At 40.9% G+C, this 17,807-nt stretch overlaps 1 protein-coding gene across 3 annotated transcripts in view; it reads right to left on the bottom strand.

Annotated features, from left to right (window-relative positions):
* Positions 1 to 2,816: 2,816 nt before the first annotated feature.
* Positions 2,817 to 17,807, bottom strand: part of tbc1d32 (TBC1 domain family, member 32) — a 120,023-nt gene continuing 105,032 nt past the window's right edge. For all 3 annotated transcript variants that reach the window (XM_078400176.1, XM_078400178.1, XM_078400177.1), the window contains 2 exons: positions 12,722 to 12,910; positions 2,817 to 3,548 (listed from right to left, as the gene is read on the bottom strand). In XM_078400176.1, coding sequence (XP_078256302.1) covers positions 3,435 to 3,548; positions 12,722 to 12,910 — 303 coding nt within the window. In that variant the 3' untranslated portion in view covers positions 2,817 to 3,434. The remainder of the gene's footprint in view (positions 3,549 to 12,721; positions 12,911 to 17,807) is intronic.

The raw sequence follows: 17,807 nt of genomic DNA, 5'->3' as shown, positions 1-17,807 counted from the left end.
CCAGTGTAATTTATTTACTCTTTCCTAATAGCCTTCCAAACATTTTTACGTCCAATTGCATTTTAAAACCCATAATCGTATCCACAAACACCATACCTTCAGGCATTGTATTCCAGATCATAAACATCCTGAGACTTCCATCCCCACCTTTCCTCACAGGATCTTTTGGCAACCACTCAAATTCTGTATAAAGGTGGTTTAAAAATCACCATGAAACTAAACTGTTTCAAATTATTTTGTTTGTGGTTATGTAGAATGAACAATTAGATTTGAGTTTATTAAGGAGCTTCACAGATTTTTGTTTCAAAATATATTTGGACAACCAAATGGACATGCTTAAATGTGCAATAATCGGTTTAATAGCAATGATATGATTTATTGTTAAATGTTCCAAAAATTTATTTCATGTAACAAATACCTTTGACAGCATATTATAAACTAGATCCCTTCAATTTAAATGGCGTTATGATAACTGGCTAACTTTTTTCAGCAATCTAAATTACATTGCATTGGAGGAACTTCAAATTACAATGACACCATAATTGCCCCCAACTGCCACCCCCGCCCCCCCCCCCCCATCCCCCAAAGATCCAGTCCAACATAAATCTTTTTAATGAAAATCTGCTTTCAGAGGTGTGAACCTTTCAATAGTGAAGTCCAATATGAAATATTTGACAAAATTAGAAGCTAATTATTACAATTATAGTATAAAGCGCAGACTTATAGATGACAAAGTACATAGAAAATAATAAGCACACAATGGGTTTGTTCAGTATTTACAATGCTCAAATTGATCATTAAGGTCCCAGTATATAAAAGTGCACGCAAATATTTAGCAGTACACCGTGGCAGCCATCATCGGCGCCAGTCGATAATGACTTGCACTTCCACAGTGTGCCCTCTGTCAAGCTTCTCAAGTTTGCGGATGACACAACCCTGATTGGACTGATCCAGGATGCGGAGGAATCTGCTTAAGGACAGGAAGTGACACAGCTGGCATCCTGGTGTCTTCGCAACAACCTGGAGCTCAATACTCCAGAATGGAATTGATTGTGAACTTTAGGAGAGCTCCCCCTCCCCCCACTCACCATCAACAACACCACAGTCACATCTGTGGAGTAATTTAAGTTCCTTGGAACCATCATCTCCAGGGACCTTAAATGGGAGGACACCATCGACTCCACAGTCAAAAAGGACTAACAGAGGATGTACTTCCTGCGTCTGCTGAGAAAACACAATCTGCAGTTTAATGTAGATAAGTGTGAGGTTATTCACTTTGGAAGTAAGAATAGAAAGGCAGATTATTATCTGAATGGTGTCAAGTTAGGAGGAGGGGGAGTTCAACGAGATCTGGGTGTCCTAGTGCATCAGTCAATGAAAGGAAGCATGCAGGTTCAGCAGGCAGTGAAGAAAGCCAATGGAATGTTGGCCTTCGTAACAAGAGGGGTTGAGTATAGGAGCAAAGAGGTCCTTCTACAGTTGTACCGGGCCCTGGTGAGACCGCACCTGGAGTACTGTGTGCAGTTTTGGTCTCCAAATTTGAGGAAGGATGTTCTTGCTATGGAGGGCGTGCAGCGTAGGTTCACTAGGTTAATTCCCGGAATGGCGGGACTGTCGTATGTTGAAAGGCTGGAGCGATTGGGCTTGTATACACTGGAATTTAGAAGGATGAGGGGGGATCTTATTGAAACATATAAGATAATTAGGGGATTGGACACATTAGAGGCAGATAACATGTTCCCAATGTTGGGGGAGTCCAGAACAAGGGGCCACAGTTTGAGAATAAGGGGTAGGCCATTTAGAACGGAGATGAGGAAGAACTTTTTCAGTCAGAGAGTGGTGAAGGTGTGGAATTCTCTGCCTCAGAGGGCAGTGGAGGCCAGTTCGTTGGATGCTTTCAAGAGAGAGCTGGATAGAGCTCTTAAGGATAGCGGAGTGAGGGGGTATGGGGAGAAGGCAGGAACGGGGTACTGATTGAGAGTGATCAGCCATGATCGCATTGAATGGCGGTGCTGGCTCGAAGGGCTGAATGGCCTACTCCTGCACCTATTGTCTATTGTCTATTGTCTATTGCCACAAGCAATGATGGTCCAGTTTTATACTGCCATCATAGTCTGTCCTCACCTTCTCCATCATGGACTGGTTTGCCTCAGCCACCAAGCATGACATCCGGAGGCTGCAGCACATCGTTTGATCAGTCGAGAAGGTTGTTGGCTGCAACCTTCCCCCCATTGATGAACTGTACACTGCAAGGGCCAGGAAGCGAGCGGGTAAGATGATCTCTGACCCCTCCCACCCTGGCCACAAACTCTTTAAAGTATTTCCCGCTGGAAGGCGACTCTGGACTGTCAAAGCCACCACAACCAGACATAAAAACAGCTTTTTGCCACGAGCAGTAGTTCTACTCAACAACCAAAAGTTTGTAGCCTCCTTTTGCTCTGGTATTTTATTTCATTTTTCACATGTGTAAATTATAATGATTTATTCTTAATTGTTTGCTGTATGTCATGTTGTTACTTTCGAGCAGAGCACCAAGGCAAATTCCTTTTATGTATACATACTTGGCTAATAAAATTTATTCAAATTCAAAATTCAATTTACCTTATTAAAGCAGAACTATGGCAATATAAAATTAAATAAGATATTTTATCAATCTAAATAACAATTATTCTTAGTCATAGAGAGTAGGAACAGGGCCTTTAACCCTCCAACATCTTATCCATTGCGACCAAGATGCCCATTATTATTGTTACTAATAATAATAATAAATAACAGTTTGCCTTAATTAATCTGAAGAAATGACACTCACCTTAAAACATTCGGCTTGTTTCTCCGGTCACCGATGCTACCTGATCCGCTGAGTACATCCAGCATTTTAATTTTTTTTTAAAACAAACAATTTATAGCATATGCATTATTTGGTCTTCATTTTAATTAAGTTCTGATGAAATTTAAATACATCACAGGTTTTCCTCATGTCAAACATTGCAAAGCAAAAAAGGTGGAGAATCTATTGGACAATATATAGTTTTTAAATCCTCATTTACACGTTCTTAACTAGGTCACAGTGGGAATGAAAATGTCTCTCAGGCCGAACTGTGGAAGAATACAATAACTTCAACTGTTCGCAAATGCCCACATCATTTGTTAAATGTAAACTCAAAGCTAAAGGGATATGAAATGCATTTGATCATATCTATAAGCCTCCAAAAATATATTTTATTTAGTTTGCAGCAGTTGGATTAAATTATGGTAATTATATTCAAACATTTGCCAAAATGCTTTTCACTCACAGCTTACCATCTATACGTGAAACTGCATTGTTGTGTGCATATTTATGATTTTATAAAATATTCTTCCAATAAAATTACACAAATAAGAAATGAAAATGATGGAGCTCCTAGAAAGATAATCAATCAAATTTCAAACTGTTTTCACTTTTTATTTATATTATTCATTTCTGCAAGTATAGTAGTTCTGTAGGATGTTTCCAGCTTTTCCATGTATTCGAAGTAGCTGCAAAGATGAAATCCATGTATTGCTTCCTCCTAAAAATAAATTTAAATAAATAGATTAAAAAAATATTGTGCTGGATATTTGGGATTAAAATATCATGATGCTTTCTTTATATATTTAGAACATTGCAACTGACTAATGCAAATTTAAGAAAAAAGTAAAAGATGACTTTTGTCTTCCATTAAAACTGCTATCCACAGGTGCAGTATGTTATTTTGGTGCTTTAACAATATTGTGCACCATTACTGTACAAAATAAAACTCTACAGCTACCTATAAATTACAATACATAAATCCAAGAGCATAGTACACTACATTAATTGTCATGAGTACAGAAGCCATAAGCTGGTAATGGTCAATCGTTGTCATATCTTATTACTGTATTGGTCAAAAAGTATTAAATTTATCCCTCAGATACTTAGAAGAAAAAAAATTAACTGTAACTGTTAGTGTTTCAAACATGCTGGAGAATGATACGATGTTGTTCTCTTTTAGACAGTCTCTCAGGATTAAGGATCACTTGCTAATATTGCTGACTGAAGGGACCAAGTGGAATCTGCAAATTCATCTACATATACAGTAGGACATGCATGACGTTCTGGGTGGGCAGGTTGTTTGTGTAGTGGTGCATTCCTTCTGCCAGTTATGTAGGGCATCTGTGTTCTCCACCTTGAATGATCACGAACTAACGATTCTGAGGAACCACCGGTGATGTTGCATTTATTTTCCAAGGAGGCTTTCAGAACATCCTTATCTTTTTTTCTTGGTCTACCTCTTAATATCTTCCTGTCATAGAGTTGGAAGAGTGTCTAGTAGATGGCTTTCTTAAACTCAGATCTGTTTAATTTATCAAAAGTAAAACTAGTGCTTCAAGATTCACTACTATGTCAAATAACTCCTTTCTATCTTTTCTTTCAATACCAATGTCAAAATGCAGGAGGTGTCCTACAGTTACAAAACCTGAAGGCCAAGTGGGAAAATTATCCCAGTAACGTCACTCAATAATTACATCATCAATATAGTCATGCAAGAAACATTACTGCAGTTTGCGAGTTGCACATAGTTAAAATTTAACAAATCATATACAATGGTGCTTTATAAACATTAAACAAAACCCATTCATTAGAACTGGCAACAGGACTTCCATGACATTTACAAATAAGTTAATTTTGATTTTAACTAGTTGCCTTTAGGTTTAATTTAGAAAAGGTAAACACGATTAGAAAATGACTTATGATAATGATAACTAAGCATAATCTCTGAATTACATTACATAATATTTACAGGGAACGGAATGATTTAATGGATTAAACAGTTTGTGTCAGAATAAATCAAAATTAGAATGTATCATGATATAACTTCACACATCTCCATATTAAGTATATGCTTACACCATTTCTTTGCAAACATTATGTATGCCAATACACAGTCTGTGAGATATAAAATACAAAACAGGTTATTCATCTGATCTTGATGCATGGTTTATCATTTGCCAAAATCAATAACTTTCAAGAGCAAATTACTTGACTTGTGGTTTGTTTCACCATAGACTACAGAAACAACAAATTGTTTCAAACCAGAATCTGCTGAACACTGCTGAATCTTAGGCAAATACAGAAGTATATTTACTTTTCTACTCACATGCTTGGATTGTGGCTGTTCAATTACTGTTAGTGCCACATCAAAGCTCCACTAGATGATCAATTTTTGTCAGTGGAAACTCTATTTCCTGACTTTAAAAAGAGTCTATTGCCCTGCTGAATAATAATATACTTACAGCCCAAAATATGAATGAACACTTTGCATTTTTCACGCAATTCATCTTCAAACCTGCAAAGCCAGCCATTTCCTTGGAAACAAACTGGTTTTGAAATATATTATACAATATTGTGTTTTATTTACACAGTTCATTTATAATACAATTTATCTTTTGGCGATGGTCTACCTAAACCAGCAATTTTTTTACGATTTAAAAAATTTGGTCGGCTTAAGATGATATGAGGGTCAAAATTAAGAAGCGAGGTTTACGGCAATTGCCATTATTTAAGTGAGAGGTAGATGCAAGGTTAAAAACTCGTGTCTGGAAGTTTCGATTCCAATTGCAGAAAAGTAGAATTGAACATTTCACTATGGCAATGCATTATATGGTATGAAGTGTGATTGCTGCATGGTAGAAACAAACAAAAAAACTTGCTTTGTCTGTTTAGGTTTCCGTAATCATTTAATAATATGACGAGTGTTAATTACTGCTTAGTAGAATCACAAAGGCATTGAAAAATAACTTTGAAATTGAATTTCATCATTCAATTTCTCACGTTAAAATTCTTTCTCAGTCATTGAATGGTAAATATCACAATCTTTCTATCTGATTGTTGTTATATAATGAAACTTTCCAAGGATTAGAACTTCAGGAAATCATGGCCTTGAATTAAATACCAATGGCCAAAAGATGGAATAAATACCCATTTTTAAAACCTATCATGTATTAACACAGACATGTCCAAAGTCCGGCCCGGGGGCCAATCGCGGCCCGAGGTCAGATTTTATACGGCCCGCAGCTTCCGTCTTAAAATTTATTATTTATGGCCCGCCAGCACTGTCTAACATAATGAAGGTAGGGGGAGGGGGAGAGGAGCGGGCGACTACACCTCCCGGCAGTCAGCGCTGCCCGACTCTCACCCCCCCCTGCCCCGAGCGGGAGAGGTGACGGCGACTACACTTCCCGGCGGCGGGGTTGAGAGCGTGCGGGGGAGGGGGGGGACGGGAGAGCAGCAGCTGAGCTCTCCTCACCCCGCATGCTCATTGGCAGGCGCTCCCGTCAGTCGGGCGGGTGCCGCATCCCCCCCCCCCCCCCCCCCAGCGGGAGAGGCGGCGGCGATTACATCTCCCGGCGGTCAGCGCTGCCCGATCTGCGGATTGTCAGACGCAAGGTCCGGAGGGGAGGGCGCATTAGTTAAAGGTCCGGGGGAGGGGGGGGAGCGCATTAGTTAAAGGTCCGGGGGGGGAGCGCATTAGTTAAAGATCCGGGGGCAGGGGGGAGCGCATTAATTAAAGGTTCGGGGGGGCATTGGCCCTTGGATATTTTCACATTATCAAATCTGGCCCTCTTTGAAAAAAGTTTGGACACCACTGTATTAACATGATTAACTCAATTGTTGCAATCTAAACACAATTGGCTGAACTCATTTCTGCATACCTCCCATGCCCTATTTGTTACCAAACTGCTCTGTGCTTTCTCAGTAACATTGTGTCACAGCATATATACTGGGTAAGTAAGTACTTTGATGATTTTTCAAAATCTTTCCCTTTGTTCAGCATAATAATTGCATGCTTGTTCCAATCGGAAAAATACTCTTCATCTCAGACTTCTACTTCCAATTGATTACTGATGCACAACAAAAGTTACTTCAAGTCCACATTATCATTTTTACTAATAACATTGTGCACAGTCTCACCAAATATACAGACACTAATCAAAAAGTATGATTATCTTGCAACCATGTCACATATCATGACTTGTTTGAAGGAAGAGTTTTAAGCAAGAGTTAGGAAGGCTGCCATTTTGAAATGTGTCTGCCTGCATTATAATTATTTATGGTCAAAACTCAAAATGTTGTGAGGCAGAGTGGTGGATGGCATGCTTGCACAAATTAAAAAAATATGGTAGGTTATCCAATTTTGCCTAACCTAAATGTTTCCACGAATGAAACTGGTAACCAGACATTATCTGTCATTGTAACTTTATCTGGCAAATGTTGAAAAATGCATTAAAATTAGAGGCAGCCTCCCTTTCATTGAGCGACTTGTTTGGGTACTCAACAAGTCTGAGTACCTAAGTAAGCCCCAAGACTTTTATACCAAAACCATTCTGATGACCCTTTGTTCAAAGAAGTAGCCCAGTAGCATTCAATTTCTTAAATATTTGGAAAGTTGCCTTAAGGTTCCTGCAGAAAAATTCAATTTCCATAAATGTAGTCTCTTAATTTCTTAACTTCACAAATTCCATATCCAAGGTTCAATCAGGTTGTGCATACTTATATTACTACATAATGAGAAAATCCAAATCCCATTTGTGAACCTTTGAGAGGATAATCTATTATTTTAAAGAAAAATAGTTATTTTTGTAATGCCCAGAATTTAACTATGGATCATCACAAATCCTTGACTATTTCTCCAATAGTAACTTTGTTTACACTGTGTTGTCCTTTACAGCTTTTGATTTAATTTTGTTCCATGGAACTAGCCATCAATGGCACACAAAACCATAAGCTTATCCAAACTGTTGGCATGTTTTATTTTATATTTCCACATGATTCATTTACTTTTCAAATGTACAGTTTTTGCACGTTAAACTGAATCAGATTATAAAAATCAAATACTGCTTTTAACATGGAAAAAATATATTTGTAAATAATGGAAGTATCCATGTGGTGTCAGGAGAATGGTGTGTTATGTGGTGTGCCAGTGTCGTTAGGGTATATGGGGAGAAGGCAGGAGAATGGGATTGAGAGGGAAAGATAGATCAGCCATTATTGAATGGCAGTGTAGACTTGATGGGCTAAATGGCCTAATTAGGCTCCCATAACTTATGGACTATCCTGTACCTGGAGAAAAAATATATTAAACTAGACAATAAGTTATTTTGCTCTGTTTTAGCAACAGTTGGCAATTATAGTGTGGTGGTAATCATAGAAAATGCTCCTGGATGTTTTGCGTGCAAGAAAATGGTGATTTTGACAGCTGATAGAATTTTTGGGGCAAATTTGTAAGATAGTGTGACTGGGCAATGCTGGACAAGGCCTTCTACATGACCATATATATTAGTAAAACTATCCAGCAAAAGTATGTCAAACAAAAAGTAGTAACTGCTGCAAGAATTCTCTCCCTATCCCGGCATCATTCCCACCACATGTATCCTTTGGGTCTCCTGCCACATAATCTCAGCCATATCAGAGTACAAGTATCCTACAGTAACTGACTGCAAATTCTGACCCTCCCCAGCATTCATCTGCAGCACTGATAAAACCCTGCAGAGCAAAACATGAATATCAGCCCTGTGCCAAATGCCTTAACACAAATACCTTTTTGATTCTACTCATCAATTTGAAACTTAATCCCATCCTTTATCTTGTCGAACCACCTGCCTCATCAGCCTATTTCCCTTAGCTTTTAACCCTAACTCGCGACAAACAACCACTTGAATTTCTTCACCAACTCCGCTGTTGAAGGAAAGGGCTAGTTGCAGTCTGAACACATGATGCCTAAGTACTCTTGCAGAACATTTGTGGTAGGGCGCTCACACATGAAACTGCATTGACCTTGCACGTTTGCTGAGTTAAACCACCTTTCAAAGTGCTGTGGAATTTGGAGTCCATGCACATTAGTCAGCCAGTCACTATACACCGATCAGCCAAAACATTATGACCACTGACAGGTGAAGTGAATAACATTGGTTATCTTGTTTCAATGGCACCTGTCAAGGGGTGGGATATATTAGGCAGCAAGTGAACAGTCAGTTCTTGAAGTTGATGTGTTGGATGCAGGAGAAATAGGCAGGAGTAAAGACCTGAGTTACTTTGACAAAGGCCAAATTGTTATGGCCAGACAACTGGTTTCAGAGCATCTCTGAAACAGCAAGACTTGTGGACAGCAGTGGTGAGTACCTACTGACAGTGGTCCGAGGAAGGACAAACCACAAACCAGCAACAGGGTGTTGGACAAGGCTCATCGATGCGTGAGGGCAACGAAGGCTATCCCATCTGGTCCAAACCGACTGTGGGAAGACGACAAGCAGGTGGAGGGAGTGTGATGCTCTGGGCAATGTTCTGCTGGGAAACCCTGGGTCTGGCCATTCATGTGAATGTCAATTTGACACGTGTTACCTACCTAAACATCGTTGCAGTCTAGGTACACCTCTTCATGGCAATGGCATTCCATGATGGCAGTGGCCTCTTTCAGCAGGATAATGTGCCCTGCCACACTGCACACATTGTTCGGGAATGGTTTGAGGAACATGATGAAATGTTCACGGTGTTGTCCTGGCCTCCAAATTCTCCAGATCTCAATCCGATTGAGCATCTGTGGGATGTGCTGGATCGACAAGTCCAATCCACGGTGGCTCCACCTCACAACTTACAGGACTTGAAGGATCTGCTGCTAATGTTTTAGTGCCAGATATCACAGGACACCTTCAGGGGTCTTGTAGAGTCCATGCCTTGGGGGGTCGGCGCTGTTTTGGCGGCTCACGGAGGACCAACAGCAAATTAGGCAGGTGTTATAAGGTTTTGGCTGATCGGTGTATATTTACTAGAGTTCATACTTAAATAAATAGTTAATATATTAATCCATATACAATCAGAACAGGATGTTACAATCTGCATCATTTCACTCTGCTGCTGAATTATTTAAGCTACTATTAAAGATAGAGCCAGTAGTCACAAATATATTGCTCTGTAGCAGCCAATAGTTCAATTTGAATTTGAAAATAAAATAGAGTGCAACTCACACACAAGTGGAAAGTAGGCAGACAATGAATATCTTGCTTTCCAATTAAATCATTTGTAGTTCAGTCTTCTTCTGAATTTACCCATGTACAACACCTCATCCTCCAAACAGCAGCTCCAAGAATGAAATACTTTGTACGAACATTTGAATCCACAACCTTTTGACTCAGAAGGTCTCTTCCCCGGGGCGCGGCTCGGCTGCGGGCCTTAACATTGCCGGCGCAGCTCGGCTGCGGGACGTTTCAGTGCCCGGTGCGGCTCGGCTGCGGGCCTTAACATTGCCGGCGCAGCTCGGCTGCGGGACGTTTCAGTGCCCGGTGCGGCTCGGCTGCGGGCCTTAACATTGCCGGCGCAGCTCGGCCGCGGTACGTTTCAGTGCCCGGTGCGGCTCGGCCGCTGGACTTAACATCGCCCGGTGTGGCCGCGGGACGTTTCAGTGCCCGGTGTGGCCGCGGGACGTTTCAGTGCCCGGTGCGGCTCGGCCGCGGGACGTTTCAATGCCCGGTGCGGCTTGGCCGCTGGACTTAACATCGCCCGGTGTGGCCGCGGGACGTTTCAGTGCCCGGTGCGGCTTGGCCGCTGGACTTAACATCGTCAGCGCTGTTCGGCCGCGGGACGTTTCAGTGCCCGGTGCGGCTCGGCCGTTGGACTTAACATCGCCCGGTGTGGCCGCGGGACGTTTCGGTGCCCGGGGCGGCTCGGCCGGGGGGCCTTCCATCCCCTTGCGGGGGCTGTGCGTGTCGTTTGCCTCGGTAGGGGTCGAGCTGCCTGTCCGTGGGTGCGGGGGGAAGAGAGGGGAAGTTTTGTTGCCTCCATCACAGTGAGGGGGTGTTTGGAGTCACTGTGATGGATGTTTGTGTTGGGGTCGGGTGTCCTGTGTTCTTTTCTTTTTGCTGTATTTTGTGTGACTGCTGAAATTTCGCTCGGTGTTGTGCCGAGTGACAATAAAGTGTTGTTATGTTATGTTATGTTATGTTATGTTATGTTATGTTATGTCTAGTAAAGTGATCAATAAATGGGCACCACTACATATTTTTACTTGTTTTGGGGGGGTTTTTTGGGGGGGGGGGGGGTGGTTGCTGCTGCCATGACCAAGGAAATGCTCCCAAAATTATTTAAAACATACTAACTTTAATGGGAAGAAACCAATTTAATGAGTTTTAAAGTATTTTAGGTTGACAATTGCGAATAGCCGAATGTCGATGTTTTCCACAATTTTCCACAAGGCCTACGAATACCATTAAAGTTGAACATTTTCCAAAGAAGTAGGTTGAGGAACATGGGGTTGAGCTATCTGTAAGCATGCAGGTACAGCAGGCAGTGAAGAAAGGTAACGAACGGCATGTTGGCCTTCATAACAAGAGGAATTGAGTATAGGAGCAAAGAGGCCCTTCTGTAGTTGTACAGGGCCCTGCTGAGACCACACCTGGAGTATTGTGTGCAGTTTTGGTCTCCAAATTTGAGGAAGGGCATTCTTGCTATTGAGAGAGAGCAACGTAGGTTCACGAGGTTAATTCCTGGGATGGTTGGACTGTCATATGTTGAAAGAATGGAGAGATTGTACTTGTATACACTGGAATTTAGAAGGATGAGAGGGGATCTTATTGAAGCATATGATTATTAAGGGATTGGACACGCTAGAGGCAGGAAACATGTTCCCGATGTTGGGGGAGTGCAGAACCAGTTTAAGAATAAGGGGTAGGCCATTTAGAAAGGAGATAAGGAAAAACATTTTCGCTCAGACAGTTGTGAATCTGTGGAATTCTCTGCCTTAGAAGACAGTGGGGGCTGATTCTCTGGATGCTCTCAAGAGAGAGTTAGATAGAGCTCTTAAAGATAGCGGAGTCAAGGGATATGGGGAGAAGGCAGGAATGGGGTACTGATTGTGGATGATTGATCAGCCATGATCACAGTGAATGGCGGTGCTGGCTCGAAGGGCCGAATGGCCTACTTCTGCACCTAGTGTCTATTGTCTATTATGTTCACCGACTAGTTTGACATTTATTTAGATTTAAATGCCTTCATTCTTTGACAAAAAATCATTTGAGATAGCTTGCAGAATGACTTCATAAAGTGAATAAATTATGTTTTATATGCGGCAGCGTCTTCGCCCGCACCGTATCGCGGGGCTTGGGTCGGCCCACTGCGGACCTTTCACCGTCCGGCGCGGCCTGGAACGTGGCAAGTACAACAGCCTGACTGCGGGAGAAGACGGCAGGGGAAGAGAAAAGACATTCCATCACAGTGAGGAGGGGACTGGAGGAGACTCACTGTGATGGATGTTTCTTTTTTTTGTGTTTTGTGTTGGTTGGGGTTGTGTAATTTACTTATTTTATTGCTCTTATTGTTGGACTGTGGGTGACGAAATCTCGTCCAAAAAACTTGTTTTTTGGATGACAAATAAAGATATCCTGAATCCTGAACAAAAAACATGAACTGAAACAAATTACACTGACTGACAAAAACAATGATGGCTCACTGAATTAAGACAAAGAACGCCCTCAATCTAAATTGATTACAGCCAAATAGTTATAATTTCAGTATTTTTATTATAGCAATTGTGTTCAACCAACCAAAGAAAAAATAGTAAATAACCTGAATCAAGTTTTGTTGATGTGCACAAATGTTTGGTGTTGATAATTAATTACTTTCAAACCAAGCTTTAAAAAAAAAAAAATTCAAACATTTAATAGTAACACTTACCTTAAGAAAAACCTGAAGATCTTGAGTTTGCATGTGATGAAGAACATCTTGTTGCAAGTGTTTCAGCAAAGCAATGCACATGTAAACCTGATAATCAGGGCCCAAGATTATGCAGATAGCAATGTAAAGTCCAATTTCAGTCCAGTTCAAATAGTTCCAGAAACATTGAGCCAGCCAGTGTTGACAAATCTGCATGCAATGGAGAAAAATGAAGCACATTTCAATGGATCACAGAAATGGAGATCTGCAAGAGGATTTGAGCAAGATGTTCTTATTTTGTGTGCAAATGCTTACATTAATCACATGGGGCATCAATAGGTTAAATGTGAGAGGAAGGAGTTTTTTTAGGGGCTTGAACAGAAAAACATACAGAGACACACACCATAGACACACACACACACACCACGGACACACACACCACGGACACACACACATGTTCACACACGTTCACACACACACGTTCACACACACACGAACACACACACACACACACGGACACACACACACACACGGACACAGTTGCCGGTCCAGGCAGTGAAATCAAATTCAATCATGGCTTAAGAGAAAAATAGATAGGCATTTAAACAGACAAGGCATAGAAGGGAACAGACCTACTGCAAGCAAACAAAATTACTAAGATGATCAAAAGACTTTTCATGGACGTTATGGACCAATGGGCCCGTTTCTGTGCTGTTCAACTCTATGACTACAACACAAGCCACCGTGATATTGTACTTCAGCTGAAGTGACCCTCGATGTCCAAGAATATGTCTTTTGAATTTGAGTTCCTAAAATTATAAGTAAGATGCATTTGATGAAAAATCTTCATTCATCATTCAAATCTAAATTGCAACCATATACTCCATCTGAACAAAAAAACTAATAGCAGTAATGTACGGAATTAGTACAGTTTCTCCTGCATAAAATAAATCACTTTCTGCCAAATTTTCAGCACAGCAGATTAGAAAATGCTAAATGTGGTGGTGGCCTCAATATTACTCAATCAAAGGCATTGATACTATTAAAAATCTATATCCATGCTTTATTTGTAGTAAGATTTCACACTTCACATTTCCCCTTTTGAATGGAGTTTTCTGCTTTTAGAATACGTGCAAAACTGCAAGAAACTGAATCAAGAAGTTTAGTATATGTGAAGGTAGAAGAAGAATTGTATCTCCTCGCAATAATCCATACAAGAGTGGGAAAGAAGAATTAAATTCAAAATATTTGGAGAGAAGTAAAGGGTAGGAGTCGTTTACGCTTAATTTAGTTACTGTCATTGTATTATGGCTATGTTTAATATTTCTAGTTTCTGTTTTTTTGCATGCTTGTGGGTGTGATTTGATACGAAATGGGGAGTGTCTACATGGGAGGAGGCTAGCGTAGCGACAGAGATTGTGGGTCAGTTTAGTCTCAGAGAATAGTTTTTTTACCACACTCACGACAGCTATACTCACAAGGATCACACGGTACCGACTACACGATTTTTACTGTATTGTTTGCAGAAGAAACAGTTGATAAGAACGAAAAGTTATGAATTACTCTTTTGATTTGTGCTACTTTAATAAAGAACAATTAATCAAGAAACAGCGTTTGGAAGATTGTTTTTGTTATCTCGGAGTGCGGTGTGTGCGTAAGCTATACCTCCATTCCATCCCCGAGCAGTAATGGCTATCGAAGTTGGACTTTGAGAAGATATAGAAACTGCCATTACAGTAAGAGCAATCATGACAAAGTACTCTCATGTAATATTATCCATTTGAAGAATTTCAATATGTAATTAATTTCTCAAGTTAATTGCAACAATAAGTATATGAAGAGAAATGTTAGAAGATTTAACTGAAGACAATTTGCAATGTGATATACTTTCAGGGCATTTATTGATAGAACGACAAGCTGTCAGGTAAGGTATTTTACAATCGCTTTCATAATGCTGCTGAATTTGATATTGATCTATCCAAAGGATGGTGGAGACAATATTTATTTCTACAGTGAATGTTGCACGTTATTGAAAAATCAAATATTCCTATGATTAGTATTTTAGATCCAGAGATAATTTTTGTAATAAATATATAAACATATTACATTTGGTTAGCAGAGAGATTAGGTGGAATTAACCCGTATTTGCTGCTTCCAATGTGGACAGCATGCCAATTTCCTGAAGGCTACTAAGTGATGCAGTTGCTTCGTGCAGCCAGTTTTTTTACTGCCCTGCTGACACTAGGCATGTCTCGGCAGGAAGCTCAAAATTGTGAGTGATGAACCAACATTACTTAAAGGAAGGCTATACTATAGTTTTAATAATTAGGAATTTCCATGATAACGTTTTCATGAAGCACAAATGTATGATACTGTTCCTTGTGAATGTTCAAACAGGAAGCTAGCTCATTAAAAATCCTGGGTGGATATACCTCTTGTTTAGAACCTTTCTCTCTGTTCTTCCTATTCAAGTCGCACGTATCACTCTGTGGGCCCTTTGTACATTCTACACGTTATTCTGTATCCCAAGAGGAATAACTATTAATGCATACATGTGTGAGGGTAACAAGTTTATCCAAAATACTTCAAGTCAAGACAAAGTAATTCAGTAACCATAATCTGACGCAAACTTTAAAAGTTCTGACATAGCACCTTTTGGGAAATCATCATATTGCAGCTTAAATGTGAGGGATAGAGAAGGAATGTGTTACCTTCAGACAGAAGGAAAATAGGCAGGTAGTGTAGGAACTCCCTGAGTATTCTTCATTCCTCCCAGAGTAATGCCTTAGAGAGCATTTCACTCTATCCTACACTCAGCTCGAATTGACAATGAAGGCATACGTTCCAGGAGTACAGCCAGAGCCAAGTTTTACAAGAACTCATCTATACAGCAGGGATGGGGGAAGACAGGGAAATAAGTAGTTATTGAAGAGTCTTGAGTTGTGGAGTTAAGCTGGGTGTTTTACACCAGCAATGCGATTTCAGAATTATAAGCTGTATTCCTGCTGTCAGGGTCAAGGATGTCACTCGGCAGCTACAGAATACAGCGATGAGGATGAGCAAGGTATAGATTCACAGCACAAAAACTCATCCATGCCGACTGAAATCCCCATCCATGCTCGTTTCATTACCAACGTTTGACCCATATGCCTCTAAACATTTCTGATCCATGTGCCTATCCAAATGTCTTTTAAATATTGCTTGGATCCAGAGATGGGTTGGGGCCTTCCAGACTGGTATTTATAAACCTATTTAGGGCTGAAGCCAACTTTGTAACCACATTCTGAATATCAGTGCACAAAATGTATCTGGCCCTCTGAGGGATCATTTAAGGTCTTTGCTTAAAGCTACGTAAAGTTTACTTTCTCTACTCAGCAAACATTCTTGCTGGTTTCTGTGCCACTGATATGGAAGTGTACATATCCACCTTTTCCACTATTGTGAAACACATGAATTACACACTGGATCTGACACAAAAGTGGGTAGTGGGTGGTTTTGTAGATAATGAAGATGGTTGTCAAAAGTAGGATCTTGATCATTTGGGCAGGTGGGCTGAGGAATGGTTGATAGAATTTAATACTGAGAAAAGTGAGGTGTTACATTTTGGGAAGACTAACCTGGGCAGGACCTATAATGGTAGGGCTCTGGGGAATGTTGTAGATCGGAGGGATCTAGTTCATTGAAAGTGGCAGCACAGATAGATAGGGTGATCAAAAAGGCTATTGGCACATTGGCCTTCATCAGTCACAATATTGAGTACAGAAGTTGGGAGGTCATGTTGCCGTTATATAAGACGTTGGTGGGGTTGCATTTAGGCTATTGTGTTCAGTTCTGAGCACCATTTAATCTTGACAAGCTGGAATGAGCTGCCAGAAGAGGTAGTTGAGGCAGGTACTATCGCAATGTTTAAGAAACATTTGGACAGATTCATGGATATGGGGCAATTGTAGGTAGGTGGGACAAGTGTAGGTAGATAAGGCATGTTGGTCGATGTGGGCAAGTTGGCCGAAGGGCCTCTTTCCACAATATATGACTCTAACTAGCACGTACATGCCCAATATTCCCTTTCTCAACAATAAATCTGGGATTCTGCACCTGCATCTATTAACAGCATAAGATCTTTTAACACCCAGCCCTCCCACCAGTATCTGCTTGTGTTCACTGGTAGTGAAGACCCAACCAGTTGTCAACAATTCTCTTAAGACTCGACACTATCCAGGAAGAAGCAGCACATTTGATGTGCACCCTATCAATCATCCTAAACTCTTTGTTCTCTCCCCCATCATGCGCAAATATATGGGGTGTGCATCTTCTACAAAACAAACAAACCTGGGCAGGACCTATAATGGTAGGGCTCTGGGGAGTGTTGTAGATCGGAGGGCTAGGAACGGGGTACTGTGCTAGGAATGGGGTACTGATTGAGAATGATCAGCCATGATCACATTGAATGGCGGTGCTGGCTCGAAGGGCCGAATGGCCTTCTCCTGCACCTATTTTCTATTGTCTAAACACCAATTACCCATCAAAGCTACTCGGAACAGCCTCTCCAAAATCTTTACTACCAGGAGGGACCTGGGAAGTAGGGCAAGGAAATATCACCACCTGCAGGCTTCCTCTCCCAGCTGCACACCAAACTGCTTTAGAAGTACATTACTGGTACTTCATCATCCCCAGGTCTAAAACTTGAAACAGCATTGAGACCATCGTTACCAGAAGGACTGCAACAATTCCTGAAGGTGGCTCACCACCACTTTCTGAAGGACGATTAATGAACAGCAATAAATGGCTGAAACAAGGAACTGCAGATACTGGTTTCCACAAAAGGACAAAGTGCTGGAGTAACTCAGCAGGTCAGGCAAGATCACCGGAGAACATGAATAGGTGATGTTTTGTGGTGGGACATTTCTTCAATCCCCAATTAGAAATGTCACCTAGCCATGTTCTCCAGAGATGCTGCCTGACCCACTGAGTTACTCCAGCATTTTGTGTTCTTTTGAACAATAAATCATGACCTTGTTTGTGATCCCCAGGGCTCTTAAATGAACAGAAGTTAGTTCTTTAATACTTGCTAATCATGGGAATGTTATGAAAGACATGAGAGGCAAGC

This window comes from Rhinoraja longicauda, chromosome 5 (assembly GCF_053455715.1).
Source record: "Rhinoraja longicauda isolate Sanriku21f chromosome 5, sRhiLon1.1, whole genome shotgun sequence".
NCBI lineage: Eukaryota > Metazoa > Chordata > Chondrichthyes > Rajiformes > Arhynchobatidae > Rhinoraja > Rhinoraja longicauda.
Note: the sequence above shows the minus strand (reverse complement) of the source record. Positions and strands in the feature narration are given on the sequence as shown.